This window comes from Caloenas nicobarica, chromosome 26 (assembly GCF_036013445.1).
Source record: "Caloenas nicobarica isolate bCalNic1 chromosome 26, bCalNic1.hap1, whole genome shotgun sequence".
Classification (NCBI taxonomy): Eukaryota; Metazoa; Chordata; class Aves; order Columbiformes; family Columbidae; genus Caloenas; species Caloenas nicobarica.
The window spans coordinates 4,670,486-4,685,448 of NC_088270.1; the positions used below are offsets into that span (position 1 = coordinate 4,670,486).

At 49.3% G+C, this 14,963-nt stretch overlaps 2 protein-coding genes across 2 annotated transcripts; one reads left to right on the forward strand and one right to left on the reverse strand.

Annotated features, from left to right (window-relative positions):
• The first annotated feature begins 11 nt into the window (after positions 1-11).
• Positions 12-6,725, forward strand: VPS26B (VPS26 retromer complex component B). The gene is made up of 6 exons (XM_065652182.1): positions 12-504; positions 3,263-3,419; positions 4,239-4,403; positions 4,935-5,110; positions 5,786-5,928; positions 6,469-6,725. The coding sequence occupies exons 1-6, from the start codon at positions 282-284 to the stop codon at positions 6,613-6,615; spliced, it is 1,011 nt and encodes a 336-aa protein (XP_065508254.1). The 5' UTR covers positions 12-281; the 3' UTR covers positions 6,616-6,725.
• Positions 6,726-9,856: 3,131 nt separating this feature from the next.
• On the reverse strand, positions 9,857-14,962 carry THYN1 (thymocyte nuclear protein 1). Its single transcript, XM_065652150.1, has 8 exons — positions 14,817-14,962; positions 14,157-14,240; positions 13,009-13,238; positions 12,503-12,571; positions 11,723-11,815; positions 10,978-11,073; positions 10,191-10,341; positions 9,857-10,089 (listed from the first exon to the last, which is right to left on the reverse strand). The coding sequence occupies exons 2-8, from the start codon at positions 14,197-14,199 to the stop codon at positions 10,043-10,045; spliced, it is 729 nt and encodes a 242-aa protein (XP_065508222.1). The 5' UTR covers positions 14,200-14,240; positions 14,817-14,962; the 3' UTR covers positions 9,857-10,042.
• Position 14,963: the final 1 nt, after the last annotated feature.

The following is a 14,963-nucleotide window of genomic DNA, read 5'->3' on the forward strand; positions in this document are numbered from 1 at the left end:
GGGAACGCGGCGCGGCCCCGGCTCCGCATGCGCGCTGCGGGACGGCCCCGGCCGCTCGCTCGGTGAGGCGGGGGCAGCGGCGCCGCGGGGTCCCTGCAGCGGAGGAGCCGCCGGGTCCCGTCCCCCCGCCGCCGCCGCCGCCGCCGCCTCTCCGGCGGCCGTGCCGCATTGCGGGGCCGCTGTCACCGCGCTGCCGCTCCCCGCCCGGCGCCGCAGCCCCGTGGGCGCGGGGGCCGAGCTCTGTCCGTGGTCCCGGCGGGGCCGCACCCCCTCCCGCTGCCATGAGCTTCTTCGGGTTCGGGCAGAGCGCGGAGCTGGAGCTGGTGCTGAGCGATGCCGAGAGCCGGCGGCGGGTGGAGCACAAGACGGAGGAAGGCAAGAAGGAGAAATATTTCCTCTTCTACGATGGGGAGACCGTCTCCGGGCGGGTGGTCCTCACCCTCAAGCACCCCAACAAGCGGCTGGAGCACCAGGGCATCAAAGTGGAGTTCATCGGGCAGATCGGTGAGCGGGCGCGGGGGCCCGGACGGCCCTGGCCGGTTGCGTTGCGCTGAGGCCGGCGCGTCCCTCTCGCCTTGGTCGCGCTGCCGGTTTGCACGCACGCCGGCGCAAGGGCCAGGAACATCCCTACGCCCTACGGTATGGAAATCCCAACTAGGTTACGCTCGCTCTCGAGCAGCGTTTTGCTGCGCGGAGAATTCCCGTGGCTGCCTGCAATTATTCCACCCCTCCGCTCGAGCTGGGCGATCCCGGTCTGTTCTCCGGACTCGAGCTCCGGCGGAAGGGAGCGAGCTCCAGTCCTTTTCCAGGTCATTGTTCTCTCGTCCTATTTTCTCACTCCTGCTTGGTCACCGATTTCAGCTCTAAAATGCATATGCTTGGCGGTAGGGTAGAATTCAGTTTCTGTCCTGAGCCTGGACACCCTGGCCACACCAGCTCTCGGGCGGTGTGCTCCAGGCTGCCTTGATTCGCAGCTCTACAAGCTGTTTGCGTTTCTTGTGTGCCTATGGATTTGGTGCAGCGGGAGGCAATGGCTCTGCCAAAGACGGTCAATCGGGTGGGCTTTGTCCGTATGTCTCAAATCACCTTCCCAGCCCCTACCCCACGATCAGCTTTCCTGAGGCTCCTGGGCTCAGCCCAGCTGATTCCAGCTTTTATTCTCTGAGCGGGTGACGGCACATCCCTGCACGGTTAGTTGGGTGACTTCAAGTTGCTCAAAACTTGTGGTTACCTCTGCGTGTAACCAATTTAGATTTAATATTTCCTGCTTTCTTGGAGGAAAGGCAGCTGCCACACCCGCCCCTCAATTGGAGTGGCAATGCCCATGTTTCGTGGACCTGCCTGAGACCCACACGCCAAAACAAGTCCAGGATGTTCCCAGTGATGCGATGGTGCTTGTGCCTTGAGCCTGCGGCACTCCATACTCGGGTTTAACCCTCAAAATCACTGCGCCTGCCACCTTTGCATTGCAAATCGTGTGGTATAGGAAAGTGAAGCAGAGGTTTCCCCACTCGGCACCGATACTGCTGGTGTTTAGTATTTTTGATGTGCACAACACTGCCTTTGGAAAGAAAGGCGAGGACAGGCAGGGAGATCTCGTATGCGACGGAGTTCATCAGGAGCTCGCTCATGACGTCCTGCTATCTGATTATGATCGTCAGTGGAAATTAAGCATGAACTTTGCTTCCTGGTCCGGTCTGTCTCCCCTGTGCTGCTTCTGATTCCCCACTTTGGAAGACTTTTGAGCCACACGTATTTAGACTAACTACTCTGAGTTCACGTTATTGCCCAAGGAGGGCGTGCTGGGAGCTGCTGGGGCTGCACATTAGTCCTTGCTTTTTGGCCATCAGGCCACTCTGTTAAAGCACTCAAGTTTGTACTGCTGATGGCACTTCCATAATGCTTTCCATCTCCAAACAGCTTGCCTTCTGTTCTGACTTGTCGCTGCCGTAAGGTCAGTATCTATATGAGACAATTTAGCAGGTAGAGAGGCTGTGACATCAAGGAGTGATGTGTCACAGGAGACATGGCTTTTCCAGACTGGGTACCAGGGTCCAGACTCTGAACACGCTGTCCTGTGTGGTGAGCACAGAACCCGCGTAACATTTTGGTTCACCTGTGTCCTGAGCATGCCACCAAAAACATTGGCAGGTAATATTTTTCATCTGGAAACCTTATAGCTCCGAAAACCTAAAATTATGGCTTATACCTGTTTGAAACACTAATGTCTTCTGAAGTGTGGGAAAGATCAATTCTTCCTCTTCTTAAGGCTGCGAATTGCAAATCTGTGCCCTTCTGAGGCAGCAGAGAACTTAGTACGCTGACATTTGCCTCCCCTTGCTTTAAATTCAATCGTTGCCTTCTGCGTCGTGGGGGCAGATGATATATTCCTCTTTTTATGCGGCACATGGCTTCTCTCTGTCACATCAACAAGCACTTTCAATGGACACGTTCTCAATGCAGAGAGAGTTGGTTTATTTATGTCACCTGCCTGCCCAGCTAAGTGAGGGGTGTTCCAGTGCCAATATTTCCATTACAGAGATAAGGTGAGCAGAGGGGTGTGTGAAACAGACATTGCTTAAAAGCCGGAATCTCATTTTGCATCTCAAGGAGCGGAGAGTCAAGGAGCTGAGTCTCACTGCAGTTCCTGAACGTTACTAATAGCTCTGAGAAGCCTCCTCTGCACGGTTTAGTGCTGACGCTGAACTTGTGTGTATATGACTGCCCGATGACTGAGGTTTTTGTTTCCTCATCTGTGTCAGATTGGCTCAGGCTTTACCTGCTAGAAGGACTGTGTGGGTGTCTTGTAGTCGCGCAGCTCACACGCAGGGTTGGGGAGGGCAGGCTTCATTGATGGTTATGTGTGGTACAGAGCTGTTAATGCCCAGAATATTGTGGAGAAAAATATTGGAAGGGATTGCGTGAGCTGCTGGCTCCTCTTCTCAAATGATCTGAACATAATTAATATTGATAATAGGTGACCCACGTCACCCTAAGGCAAGCCGAGTTCCTGATTTGCTGTAGTAGGTGAGGCTGTGCGGACCTTTTCTTTCCTGTTTTGGGGAGGAAAGTTCCGGCCTGCATCTCGCTCTGATGAAGAGCATTGCAGCCACAGGCTCCCCTAGTAGGTTCTGTGAAGAGTGGTGAAGGAAGCAGTGATCTGGAGAAAAGAGTTGCTCTCAGCTGGGACATCTCTTGCCTTTCCTCGCTGTGCCACGGGGGATTAAGCATGACTGCTTACCCTGGACTTTTGTCTTCCCAGAACTCTACTATGACCGAGGAAACCACCACGAGTTTGTGTCCCTCGTGAAAGACCTGGCCCGTCCTGGTGAATTCACTCAATCGCAGACATTTGACTTCGAATTCACGCATGTGGAGAAACCTTACGAGTCCTACACGGGGCAGAATGTGAAGCTACGGTGAGTCTCCTCCCCTCACTGACCCCAGCTCTTGCATTGATGTCATACTGGAGCGCAGTGTCCGTTCCCAGACATCCTTGCAAGCTTATAATGTAACTAACTCCAAATGAATTTTGGCGGGCTGAGTTGTAAAAGGCTGTCTTTGAGGGCTCTACTTTTATAAGCATGCATCAGGCTTTATGGAAATTGTTTTGCACCATTTAAGTGATAAGTAAATCCATCCCTTCTGAATCAACTAAATACTTTCTGCTTTTTTTGGTAATTCAAAAACCAAAATAAATTGTTTGCTTGAGTCTCCAACAAGGACATTTTTGCTGCCTTGTAATCAGTCTTGTCAACTTTAATTGTGCTCTGTGAGCAAACAGATGCCTAGCTTGCATCTTGTTCTTATGTTGCAAACTGTATTTCACATCTAGGCACTCCAGTTGACTTGAAATCCAGTCACTGGCTTCGAAGCAGGGGCTGGAAAATTCTGAGGTCTGCAGAAAGAAGTGTGCCTGTGGAGACTGGTGTGATTTAATCTCTTGCAAAAGGGCAGTGGTTTGGCCATGTGCAAACTGTTACGCACATCCCCAAATGGTGCTTAGGCAACTCAGGCCCACAAACACAGGAAAGGTTAGACGAGTCTTAGAGTCTGCTTTTCCTTTTGAAAATTCCTTTCTGTCTTTTCCAACATGGGGCGTTGGCTGCTCCAGAAGCCAGGGTAGCAGTAGGACTGCTTGGATAGCCCAGTGCAGTCCTTTCAGCCCCATGTTTTGTTTCTGTTTTGTCTCTGGTGCTACCTGTGCAACCCTAACAGGAGGGGGACTCTCCCTGCAGGTATTTTCTCCGAGCGACTGTCAGCCGCAGACTGAACGACGTGGTGAAGGAGATGGACATAGTTGTGCACACCCTGAGCACCTACCCAGAGCTCAACTCCTCCATTAAGATGGAGGTGGGGATTGAGGATTGCCTGCACATTGAGTTCGAGTATAACAAGTCCAAGTAAGTGCCTCCGGAGCAGCTGGTGGCTGTGGGGAACCATCTGCTGGAGGGGACAGCTCGGTGTGGAAGCCCGAGGCGCGTGTCTTGCCTGTGATCCTCGAAAATACAGCTAAAGTGGGACCTTAATTCAGGCATAGAATTTGGAAACAACTCTTTTAAAAACTACTTTTAATGCATCTTTCCCAGCTGATGCTAGCAAATCTCCCTGCAGTGTAGCATTTGGATTAGTTTTAATTGACCTAAAAATTGGTTTGGGAGGCTTTGCTGTCGCAGGGGCTTCTTGCAGATATTCAGCTTGAAATTTGGGTTTTAATTTATCTGATCACGCGACGCATTCTTGTTGATTTCCAAAAGACCAAAGGGTGAAAGATGCAGTGCTGTTTGCAGCAGGATAGCGAAGGTGGTTGATATGCCATCCGAAATCTGCAGCTGGGGCTGTGGATAAGAGCAAAGTGACTGACAAGCAAGTTCCCGCTCTTCAGTCCGAGTCCTGGTGTTTGAGTTTGGTGCTTTTCTTCCTTCTTGTCCTAGGTATCATTTAAAAGACGTGATTGTCGGGAAGATCTACTTCCTGCTGGTGCGAATCAAGATCAAACACATGGAGATAGATATAATTAAGAGAGAAACAACGGGGACCGGACCCAACGTCTATCATGAGAACGACACAATAGCTAAATATGAGATCATGGATGGGGCGCCTGTGAGAGGTGAGAAGACAAATGAACCCTTCAAAATTCCTCTTCTCAAGTCTTTTTGGGTGGGAATACAAGTCCTGCAGTATATTCAGCTCAGTCTGTGTGCTCAGTAGTAGTTTGCATCCTGTTTCACTGGTGGGCTCGTGGCAGTTGACACAGGTCATTAAATATGATCCCCTTCCTTCTCTGGTATGCTGAGGAAGAATTGAGGCACAATAAGTTGCAATGACTGAATTCCTTTGATGAAGCAGTGGCAGAACCAGGAATAGATGTAAATTCACTGTTGGCATGGGCCACCAGCTGGCATTGCTGCAACTCGGAGCAGAAAGATGGTGTTTTAGCTTTGTGCCAATCTCTTGTGCCACTTATTTTCCAGTTCCATTGCCCAGCAGAGTCACCTGCCAGAGAAAATGTCACCTTACTCATTTTTTCCTGCAGTGCTGTCTTGATGCAGGTCACAAATGAGTCCTGTGCTGTTAAAGTGGAGATGGAATAGCTGTCAGCAAGGGTAGGATCCTGGCTATGGACCACACGTGCTGATTTTTGAAGAGAGTTGAAGTCTTTTAGCTCGTCCTACTCCACTTGTGGAAACTGTCATAAAGGTTGTGGCCCAGTGAGATTTTGTTTTGCTTTCCTAGTTCATATCCGTGCATTTTGTCTGTGCTGAAGGTTCTGTTCACTTTGTAGGGGAATCCATTCCCATCAGACTCTTTCTGGCTGGCTACGAGCTGACTCCAACGATGAGGGACATCAATAAGAAGTTCTCGGTGCGTTATTACCTCAATCTGGTGCTGATTGATGAGGAAGAGAGACGCTACTTCAAACAGCAGGTGAGAAACAGAGCTGTTAGTTCTTCCTGGACCTGCAGACTGTCACTCCGGGATGCTATGTTATAAGGACCTTCTGGGAATTTGGGATTCCCATGGGAGAGAATCATGTTCTTGGCTGAATATCTGTAAGGACTAGACTAGTCTGCAAAGAAGGAATGGTCCACACAGGTCAGGTGTGTGTGGTGGTAGGGATACATGTAGAAGGTGCCCACCTGGGATTTCTTTTCCTCTCTGTTGCCCTGTGGTGGAGCTTCTGTGCTTCACCATATCAATTCTGATGTGGCAGCCGATGGCAGCAGGACAGAGCTGCTCCAGACATCCAGAAGCACTTTACCCAAATTTTTCGGGAAGGCTGCGTTGCAAGGCCTCTCCTTGCCACTGCAGGTGGCCTCATATGCGTGGGTGCAGGTGGAAAGTGCCAGCATGGGCTGAGTTCTTGCTGGGTGCCGCCCAAGCTGCTTGGTTCAGCCTCGGGGTCCGGGTGGGGCCGGGAGAAGGTCTCACAAGCCCTGACAAGCCCCGCTGGCTGTGTTACTACAGGAGGTGGTGCTTTGGCGGAAAGGAGACATAGTGAGGAAGAGCATGTCCCACCAAGCAGCCATCGCGTCCCAGCGGTTTGAGGGGACGTCCTCGCACGCCGAGGCCAAGACCCCCGGCCAGCCTGCAGAGAACAACGGCCGGCAGTGAGAGGCCACGCGGAGGAAAGCTGCTGTGGAGCCAGTGGGGACAGCAGCACGGAGGACGAAAAAAAACCGCTTCAGAGACTTCACGAAAATAAATATCCGTTTTTGACTTAATTCCTTTCTCGGAAGGACTCATAGGGTGGGAAGGGATGGGAGGGTGAGGCGAGCGGGAGCGCTGGTGGTGCGGAGCTGAAGGTACCTCAGTGCTTCCCAATCAACTACATTCCTCTGGGGTCGGCTGCTTTGAGGTGCGGAGGCTGCGGAGCTGCCTGATCTCCTCTTTGCCCCGAGACTCTTTTCAGCGTGGCAGCGGGGAGGGAGAGAGCAAGTGAAGGCCAAATCTGCTGCTTCTTCCCAGCGGTGTGGAGGTTGCTTTGGGGCTGTGTAGGATGGATGATTTTTTCTTGCCTTTCTGAAATGACACAGTGAGCAGCTGGAAGGTAGAGGACGGAGAAAGAGACCGAGGTGCAGCCTGCTTCAAAATGCTGAGTGTTATCCCCTCGCTGCCTCCCCTTCCTCTTCACGCTGGCGTTGGATTCCTTGTCACAAACAGTTGTGTAACGTAGTTGAGCCAGCCCTGGGGCTGCCAGGGCAGCGGGCGGGCTGTCGTGTCCTTGCTGTGGAGCTCCTGACGGCCGCGTCGCATAGAGCGGGAGCCGCAGCTGGTAGGAGGGAGTGATGCGTGCGAATGTCGCAGGAGGTGGCACAGGTTGTGCAGAGCAGTGAAGGTCCCAGTGCTGCTGGGCGGGCAAGTAGCGTGGGCAGGAAGGCTCCTGGCCAAGGGCAGTGCCTTCCTAGTCGAGTGCCAGCAGCTGCCCGAGTGCCCCTGAGATTCAGTCTCTCTGGTTGCTGCACTCAGACAGGTCCCAGCTGCTGCAGAGCAGGTGCAGACCAGCTCTGAGGGGTCTAGAGAATATTTTTGGAATGTGCAAAGTTAATGGGGGCTCTTTTGGGAGTGTGCTTAGGCTGCACACGCTGCCCTGCTCATGTCTGTGTCCTCGTGGCTGGGCAGGCTTTGTAGTAGGGACAGGCGGCAGCGTAGAAACACGTGTGTGTTGTTTTGCTTGCTCTCTTGTGCCTGCAGGATGAGGATTAGTAATTCCAGAAGGTGGATGCAATTGTTTGAAGAAGCTCATGGCCTGCGTGTGTGCTGCTACATGAAGCCAAGTGGCAACTGGAAGGACGGTAGAGCTCTCTGATTCCAGAGACACATTCCTGAGGCCTGAGCTGAAGTCACCAGTGAGGTCTGAGGGTATGAACTGAGAACCTGAATGCGGGGTGTTTTTTTTCTAAAATAAGCTTCTTTTAGTCTCCAGCTAAGTAGAATCGTGAGAACATTCCCAGAAGGGAGTCACTCCTCCATTCAAAATTAGATGTGGCTTTGTAGACTTGACTGAGTCTGGAGAATATCCACGCTGTTTAGATGCCCTTCAGGGAAGCAGGTGGTCAGACCTCCTACCAGATGGAGAGACAAGCCTGCGCTAAATCCTGGGACATGAGCTGTATGAAGTGGGATTTGTTTGGATTTCCCTGAGAGTTTGTGGCTCACTAGGGTTTTGTCCAGCTTGCTTTTGACCCTGGAATCAATGTCCTCTGCCTCTGTTCTACAGCTCAGTGTAGAACAGTTGTCTTGCAGCTGGGAAATGGAAGTATCTTCTGCTTTGTTTCGTGGAACAGTGCTGGTGGAGGGAATGGGGCCTGGGTGGGAAGGGGAGCTTTTATGTAATAAGACAGCTACTGTATTTCAGTGATAAATGTGTGTTTCTGCTTGCCAAAGTAAGTTATCTTTTACTCACCACGTGTAAGGTTGTGTTTTTTAGTAGAGCTGGACAGCCTCGCTCTGTTGTAGAGGACACTAATGATCTCATCTCTGCTGAATGCTCATGTCACATCATGTTTCTGCTCTGTATAGTGAAGACGTGGCTTGCTTTTCTTTACATGAGAAGTCTGTGCCATGGGCTGGAGCCGTGTCTTCCTAAGACTGAAGCAAAAGCTTACTTTAGACACCCACCTTGCTATGCCAGGGTGGTACCCGGCTGCAGGTCTCCCACGGCAAAGGAATCTGGATGTTACTTTTGACGCTCACTCTACTCCCCGCTCCGTGTAGGGGGAACCACCTGTGCTGTGGCAATACACAATCATCTGGAGACAAGTGCAGCTCCCACTGGGAGCCCTTGGGGATACCAGACTATCTTTAGGCACGCTGACCACCCTCTAGCTTTCCCCCAACTCTAATCCCACCTTGAATTTTTTTCCTTGCCTATTCCTCTTGATTGTAGGCCATGTGGTATTAAAGAAACCCCATGGATGGAGATGTCGCTGCATTCCAGGAGTATTTTGTTTACTGGCTGAACACCCTCAGTACTGGATGTAAGACAACTGTCTGACAAGACAATGCACTGTAAGGAGATTTCTATTAAACATCTCTTCCTCACTTCTGGAGGGATTCTTGGAAAAGGTGCATGAGCCTCTACATGGGGTTGGTTTGGGTTTTCTTTCCTACTTTGTGCCCCCTTCCCCCATGTCCCTACCTGTGGAACCACAACTTAGAAACAATCCCCGTTTTTAATTACTCTAAACGGACCATTCAACCTGTTACCCACCAGGCCCTCTGTTTTTCTGGGGTGGAGCAGATGTGCTGAGCATCTTTAGAGAGAAGCTGAAGCATAAGGTCACTCCAGGAGGAGGTACTACAGAAAAGCATTTCAATGGCGTGGTGAGGGGCAGACACTTGGCGCAGTTGTGTCTCCCTGAGCTGGGTGGTTCTGTTCAGTACTCGGGTCATTCCCTCTCTCCCCGGCCAAGGCAGGCAGGGGCGAGCGTACAAGTACTAAACCAAGCAGTGAAACCTGTAATTAAGCCTCTGCTGTGTTTACATGTTTCTTAATTCGTTGTCTTTTCAATGGCTGTATTTTAAAACTTGGGTTTTTTGTCTCTCCAATTAAAAAGAGCCAGCCCTGGCTGTCAAATGCTGTGCATGAGTTTGTCTGATATGGTTTGTATTGCCTGGAGCGGGTGGGTGTTTCTGTTGTTGTTGCAGCAATCAGGCTGGATGTGTAAATACATTTAAATTTTCTTGTTCTAGACAGAAGCTTAGTGATACCTTTCTGAAGAAAAATGTTCCTCTGCAGTACATAGAACTGCACAGGATCCTGTAGTAAACATCCTCAAGGAGGATGTACCTGTTTCATCCTTCAAGAGATAAATCGCAGATTTTTCCACTATTAAAAAGGGAGTAGCTGCAATTGATTCTAAAAGGCTTTATTTAAAAATAAGCAAAAATAACAGTGTGTCAGAATAAGGGACGTAGAGCTGCAAATCATGTGCCGGCAGGTTCTTGTTGCTGTGATTGAGCAAGTAAACTTGAGAATTACGCTGGTTTTGGAGGAGGCATCAGCGGGCTGGGTAGAAGCAGTGCTGCTCTTGGTTTCTTAATGTGGCTTTTCCTCTTCCAGGCCCAAGACAAAATCAAATTCCTCTGCATTGAAAAGGTAAGGAAGAAAAAGCCATAATTGGAACTTCCAAGTTCTCTGAGCGAGGGCTGCCTCACGGCACCAGGAGTCCAGAGAAGGTCCTTACCTTGTGTCAGTGGCTGGATGGAAAGACGTTGCCTTGTGAAGAGCATCATGTTCTTTAGGGGCCCTCCATCTGCTTTGTGTGCCAGGTGGTGAGCCTTGATTTCAGAGAGGGGGATGAAACGTTTTGTCATCCGCACAAACTGGACGTCCACCTGGAAAGTGACGGGCAGCAAAGGGGCACAGTTGGAGAAGGACATAGCCTCCAGATGTCACATAAGATCTTTGCGGGGATAAAGATGTTAAAATGAAGCAAATGACTGATGCATATAATGGTATGGAAGCTTCTCTCTGCTCAGGGCTAAAAGAACCTGCAGATACTTCTGGCAGGTGATCATTTACATGAATCTTAGCACTGTACACTAGCAACATACATTCACGTTGTCACGGACAATACAAAATTAAGATGCAGGATGTAGGCGGCCTGTGAACAGCAACTGCCCTCTAATTTAGTGTGCCTCAGAACTACAGGTTTGTTTGCTGTAGACTGAGAATGGTATTAAAAGATGTTCATTCTCTTTCCTAACCCAGAATTCTGCCATGCATGGAGGTCAGTTTTGCATCCATGTAAGGTTTGAAAGTTTAGGGAGATACATTTTGGCAGCTTTCTGGAAGAGATGGGGGAAAAGGTAGAGAAAACAATCAGAATTGGATTTTCTCTTGAGAGAGAAAAAGGTAGCTAGGCCAGGACAGAAGCTTAAGACGACATGCAATATGATGCATAAAAGCTTCTACCTTTACTTGGCTTGCACACAGAGCTTGAAAGAGCTGTATTTAGTTTACTACATTACCATGGACCATTTAGGGTTCTCTTTTCTGCTGGTGGAATCATAATGGGGATCCTTCTGATCAAACTGTGTATGATCAGGGTATGCCTCCTTTACGATCTGAAGCAGAACAGGAGAAGAATGTGAGACAAGTTCCCATCAGTTAAAAACTGAGAAAGCTGTGGCTAAATATAAGGAATAATCCTGATGCAAATCTCGGCCTTGCTGAACTCTCTTCTGATGGTGAGATAAATTTCCTTCCTTTACATTTCTTTGGTTGAAGCACTGCAGAACAGTACGGCTATTAAAGAAGCATCATCACCTCTTCAGAGAACAATGTGGAAGGAGCACATGCAACACAGGAAAACTGGGTTGATGATGATAGTCTTTGTGACCAGTTCTCTTAAAGAAAAAGCTTTTCTGCATCCTAGGTTTTATATTACTGCCTTGCAGGTTCAGCTGGCTAGAATTTAGTGAATTGGATTTTAATCAGAGTGTGGAGCAACACTGGACTTGGCTGGAAGCACTCTGAAATGTCAGTGGGAGAGCAGCGGTTTGGCTCCATTTCTCTGGGGAAAGACGCCTGAGCGAGCCCTGCTGTGATCTGCACTGTTGAGCCAGGATGCCCTGGGCTCATTCGCCGCTCTGATTAGACTTTTGCACTCCTTAGGCGCCGAGGCATAAGTAGGACTAATGAGCTGTTCGATAACCCACCAATTACTGCTTTTTCCACCCCTCTTGAAACACAGAACAGGAAAGAGGCACTCACCTTGACGATGCCAACAACGCCAGGCTCTTTACAGTTGCTGTGGTAGAAGAAGGCCTGCTGCCCAAGTTTCATGGCTCTCAGGAAATTCCTCGCCTGTCGGATGTAAACAAGAGACTTGGAGCAATTTGTATCAAGCTCTCAGGGTTTCATTACAAGCAGCTCGGAACAAGAACTAACAGGAGAAGTATATGTGCTTCAGAGCTACTCAGATAAGGTTTCCTACAGTAGTTGTACAGATGTTTTATGCTGCAAGGAAATGAAGCAAAAACAAGGCTAAAGAGCAAGATGCCATTTGTTGGAAAGTATGTGGGAATTTAACAGCTCAGCCACCCTCGTTTAGGGACAGCAGAAGACAAGTTAATTGTCAGCAGCAGAGCAGATCATATATAAGGAGGAAGCGTATATAGGAAGGGGATCATACATCGTAGGGGAAGCACATGTGGATTTCCTTTGCAGAGAGGCCTGGAACAGAAAGCTGTACACTGCCAAGGTACAGTATTTGAGTAAGTACAGACTTTCTAAAAGGTGTCAAGGGAAATAACGGCTGGTCTAAGCTAAAGAAAAACTGGATTATTTGACAGAATATTAAGCAGCCTAAATGCCCCTTTGACCTAGAGGTAATTAAGCAGGAGTTTTGACTCCTGACAAAATGCACTTGTAAAAACAGGCAGAGTGCCTCATATGGAAATCCTTCAGGCAAAGGGAGCAAGTCACCTGTGGGGAAAGCCACCTTTTTCTAGTGCTATTTCAGTGACTCCACCTTTGACATGTGCTCCTTACCTGGTAGTTTCTTACTCCATCCCAATGGGTTGTCTGATTGGGCTGAGCTTTCAAGTCATCAATGCTGAACTGCCAAATGCAATGAAAATACAGATTAAGCTCAGGTTATTGTCTACATTGTGCCTAAACATTTGTTCCCAGCAGCTCCTTCAATTGCAGTACAAACTTGACACGATTTTTTTGGTTCCCACAGGGGCTAAAGAAAAGCCTTCACAAAGGAGGAACACTGCAGCAGTGGAAAGTCTGAAATAGATGCTAAGCATCCTGAGGGCCTGATTTCCTCTTGCATTACAGGTATCAAACCCCAAGGTTGTCACCCTGTAGGAGAACAACATTGTCTTTCTATTTCCAGGAAGACAGGTGGGTTTTGAGAACACACGACAGCGTTAATATTGCAAACAATCCGAATTGTTTGGTGCTGTAACTCAGCGTTCAGGCACTAACGCTCTGGATAGTAGTGAAACTACTTCTGTACTTCACTGAGTAAGGATGGTGTCAGTGCTTACTTTCACATCCACTCCCTTCTCGAGCCTGCTCTCTGGTTCCGATTTCAGAAGCCAGTGACAATACGTTATCTTGCTTTCCTCCCCACCGGAGTCGGATTCTTTTGTCTTTTTCCAGTTCTTCCATCCAGACTTGGAACTCCCAGCTGGAGGTTTTGTGGACTTCTCCTCTTCCTCCTTATCTGGAGTCTCCTCCTCGGTTTTGGCAATTTTAGCATCAGGCTCCTTTTTATCTTAAAAGAAACAACAACATGGAAGGAGCATCTAGACAAAAACCGTTTTGTTTCTGACAGGGATTGGTACTGCAACATTTTAAGTCACCCAAGCTAGTTTCACATACTGGTATTTGACTGCAGCAGAAGTTTGGTGCACCCCACATGCAATGTGTAAGGTAGTAGTGTTACGCACCAGTGTATCTGAATATTTCTAGTTTGTACCTGAAATAAGGATATCTTTTTTGTGTGTCACGTGCACAGACATAGCTTAGTAGTCATACTTAATCATAAAAAAGCCAGGACAGGCCATGTTGATCACATGAAGTGTAGTTTCATTTTTTTTTAATTGATCACTGAGAAATCAATTGCAGGTAACAAAGTTGATTTAGGTGAGTCTAGTGAATAAGAGTAGAGTTCAGCTGCAACACAAGATATTTTAATTACTGCAGTAGCTGGAAACCTTAGATTAAGCTTGCACTATGCTACCTGTTTAGAGGGGGTGGATATCTCTGTTTGTCCAGGACCCAGACAGCACAACATATTTATTAAGTGACTAAAGGGTAAGAAGATGGTTATCAGCTGGAGCTGATTAAGCAGATGAGTGGCACAGGTGAGCCCACTGTGCAATTTGTTCATCTTACACCTGAAACACCATATGATGTTGCCTCAAGTGCAAGGCTTTTGCCTTGTTGTTTTTTGGTGGTATTGTGGGAGGTTTTTTGTATTTTTTTGTATACATATTTTTTTTTCCAGATGGTACTACATCAGCTTCCTGCCACTTGTCTCTGTCACACATGGATGCTCAGCACCTTTTTACAGAGGAAATGCTGTCTGTAAGACATGTGGCTTTGAAAGACAGAGGGTTAAGATGACTGTAGTTTCGATACAGCTTGGAACCTCAAGTGAGAGATGCTAAATTAGGATGTCAGCACAGACCTGCTACCGCTCCTTTGTCCCTCTTTCTGCTCGGCCAAGGCATCTCTGGTCTCTTTGAATTATCTTCTCTTTGCTGAGAAGCACCTGAATGAGAGAAGAAGGAGGAATTACTATTTATTCAGGCAAGCTGAAAAAAGCAAAGATATCTGAGACTGTAAAAGCTGTACAGTAAGTGGAGAGTAAATAAACGTTCTTCCTTGTGCTGGGCCGTTTCCTCTATCAGTGTGAACGCTGGCACTGGTTGAGAACCGCACCCTTGGCGTGGGGGCAGGCGCTCCCAGCCCTGCTGTGATGGACACCAGCAGGAGGGGGGCTGCTTTTTGGTGCAGCTGTTGGAGAACAGTCCCGAAGGCGCTCGGGCTTTAGCCGAGCTGGGCAAGAGGAAGCTGAGCTTTTGGGAAGGGGAGAACAGCTTGTCCCCAGAGCTCAGTCCAGCCTCCCACCAAGGGTGTGTGGCTCAGCTTGTTGCTCACAGAGATCCTGCGTGCAAAAGCCCTTGGGGAAGGCAGCAAGCTGGCTGCTCAGCCCCTGGCCCCTCCTGTCAGCAGCCCGTTAGATTTTTATTTGGCTCTGAGCTGGCCAAGGCGGCTGGCATCAACTTTTCCACCTTCTGTGCCAAGCTCCCCCCGCCCCTCCCACCCACGCCAAGCCCCCGCTCACCGGCTGTGGCCTCCGCAGCCCCCTCGCCTCGGGCAGGGAACGAGGATGCTCTGGGCTCGTTGCAGGACGAGCAGAGCAGTCGGAAGCGGGTGACCGTTATGCAAAAACTCCAGCCCGGCCTGCGGACTCGCCTCCTTCCCCGCAGCC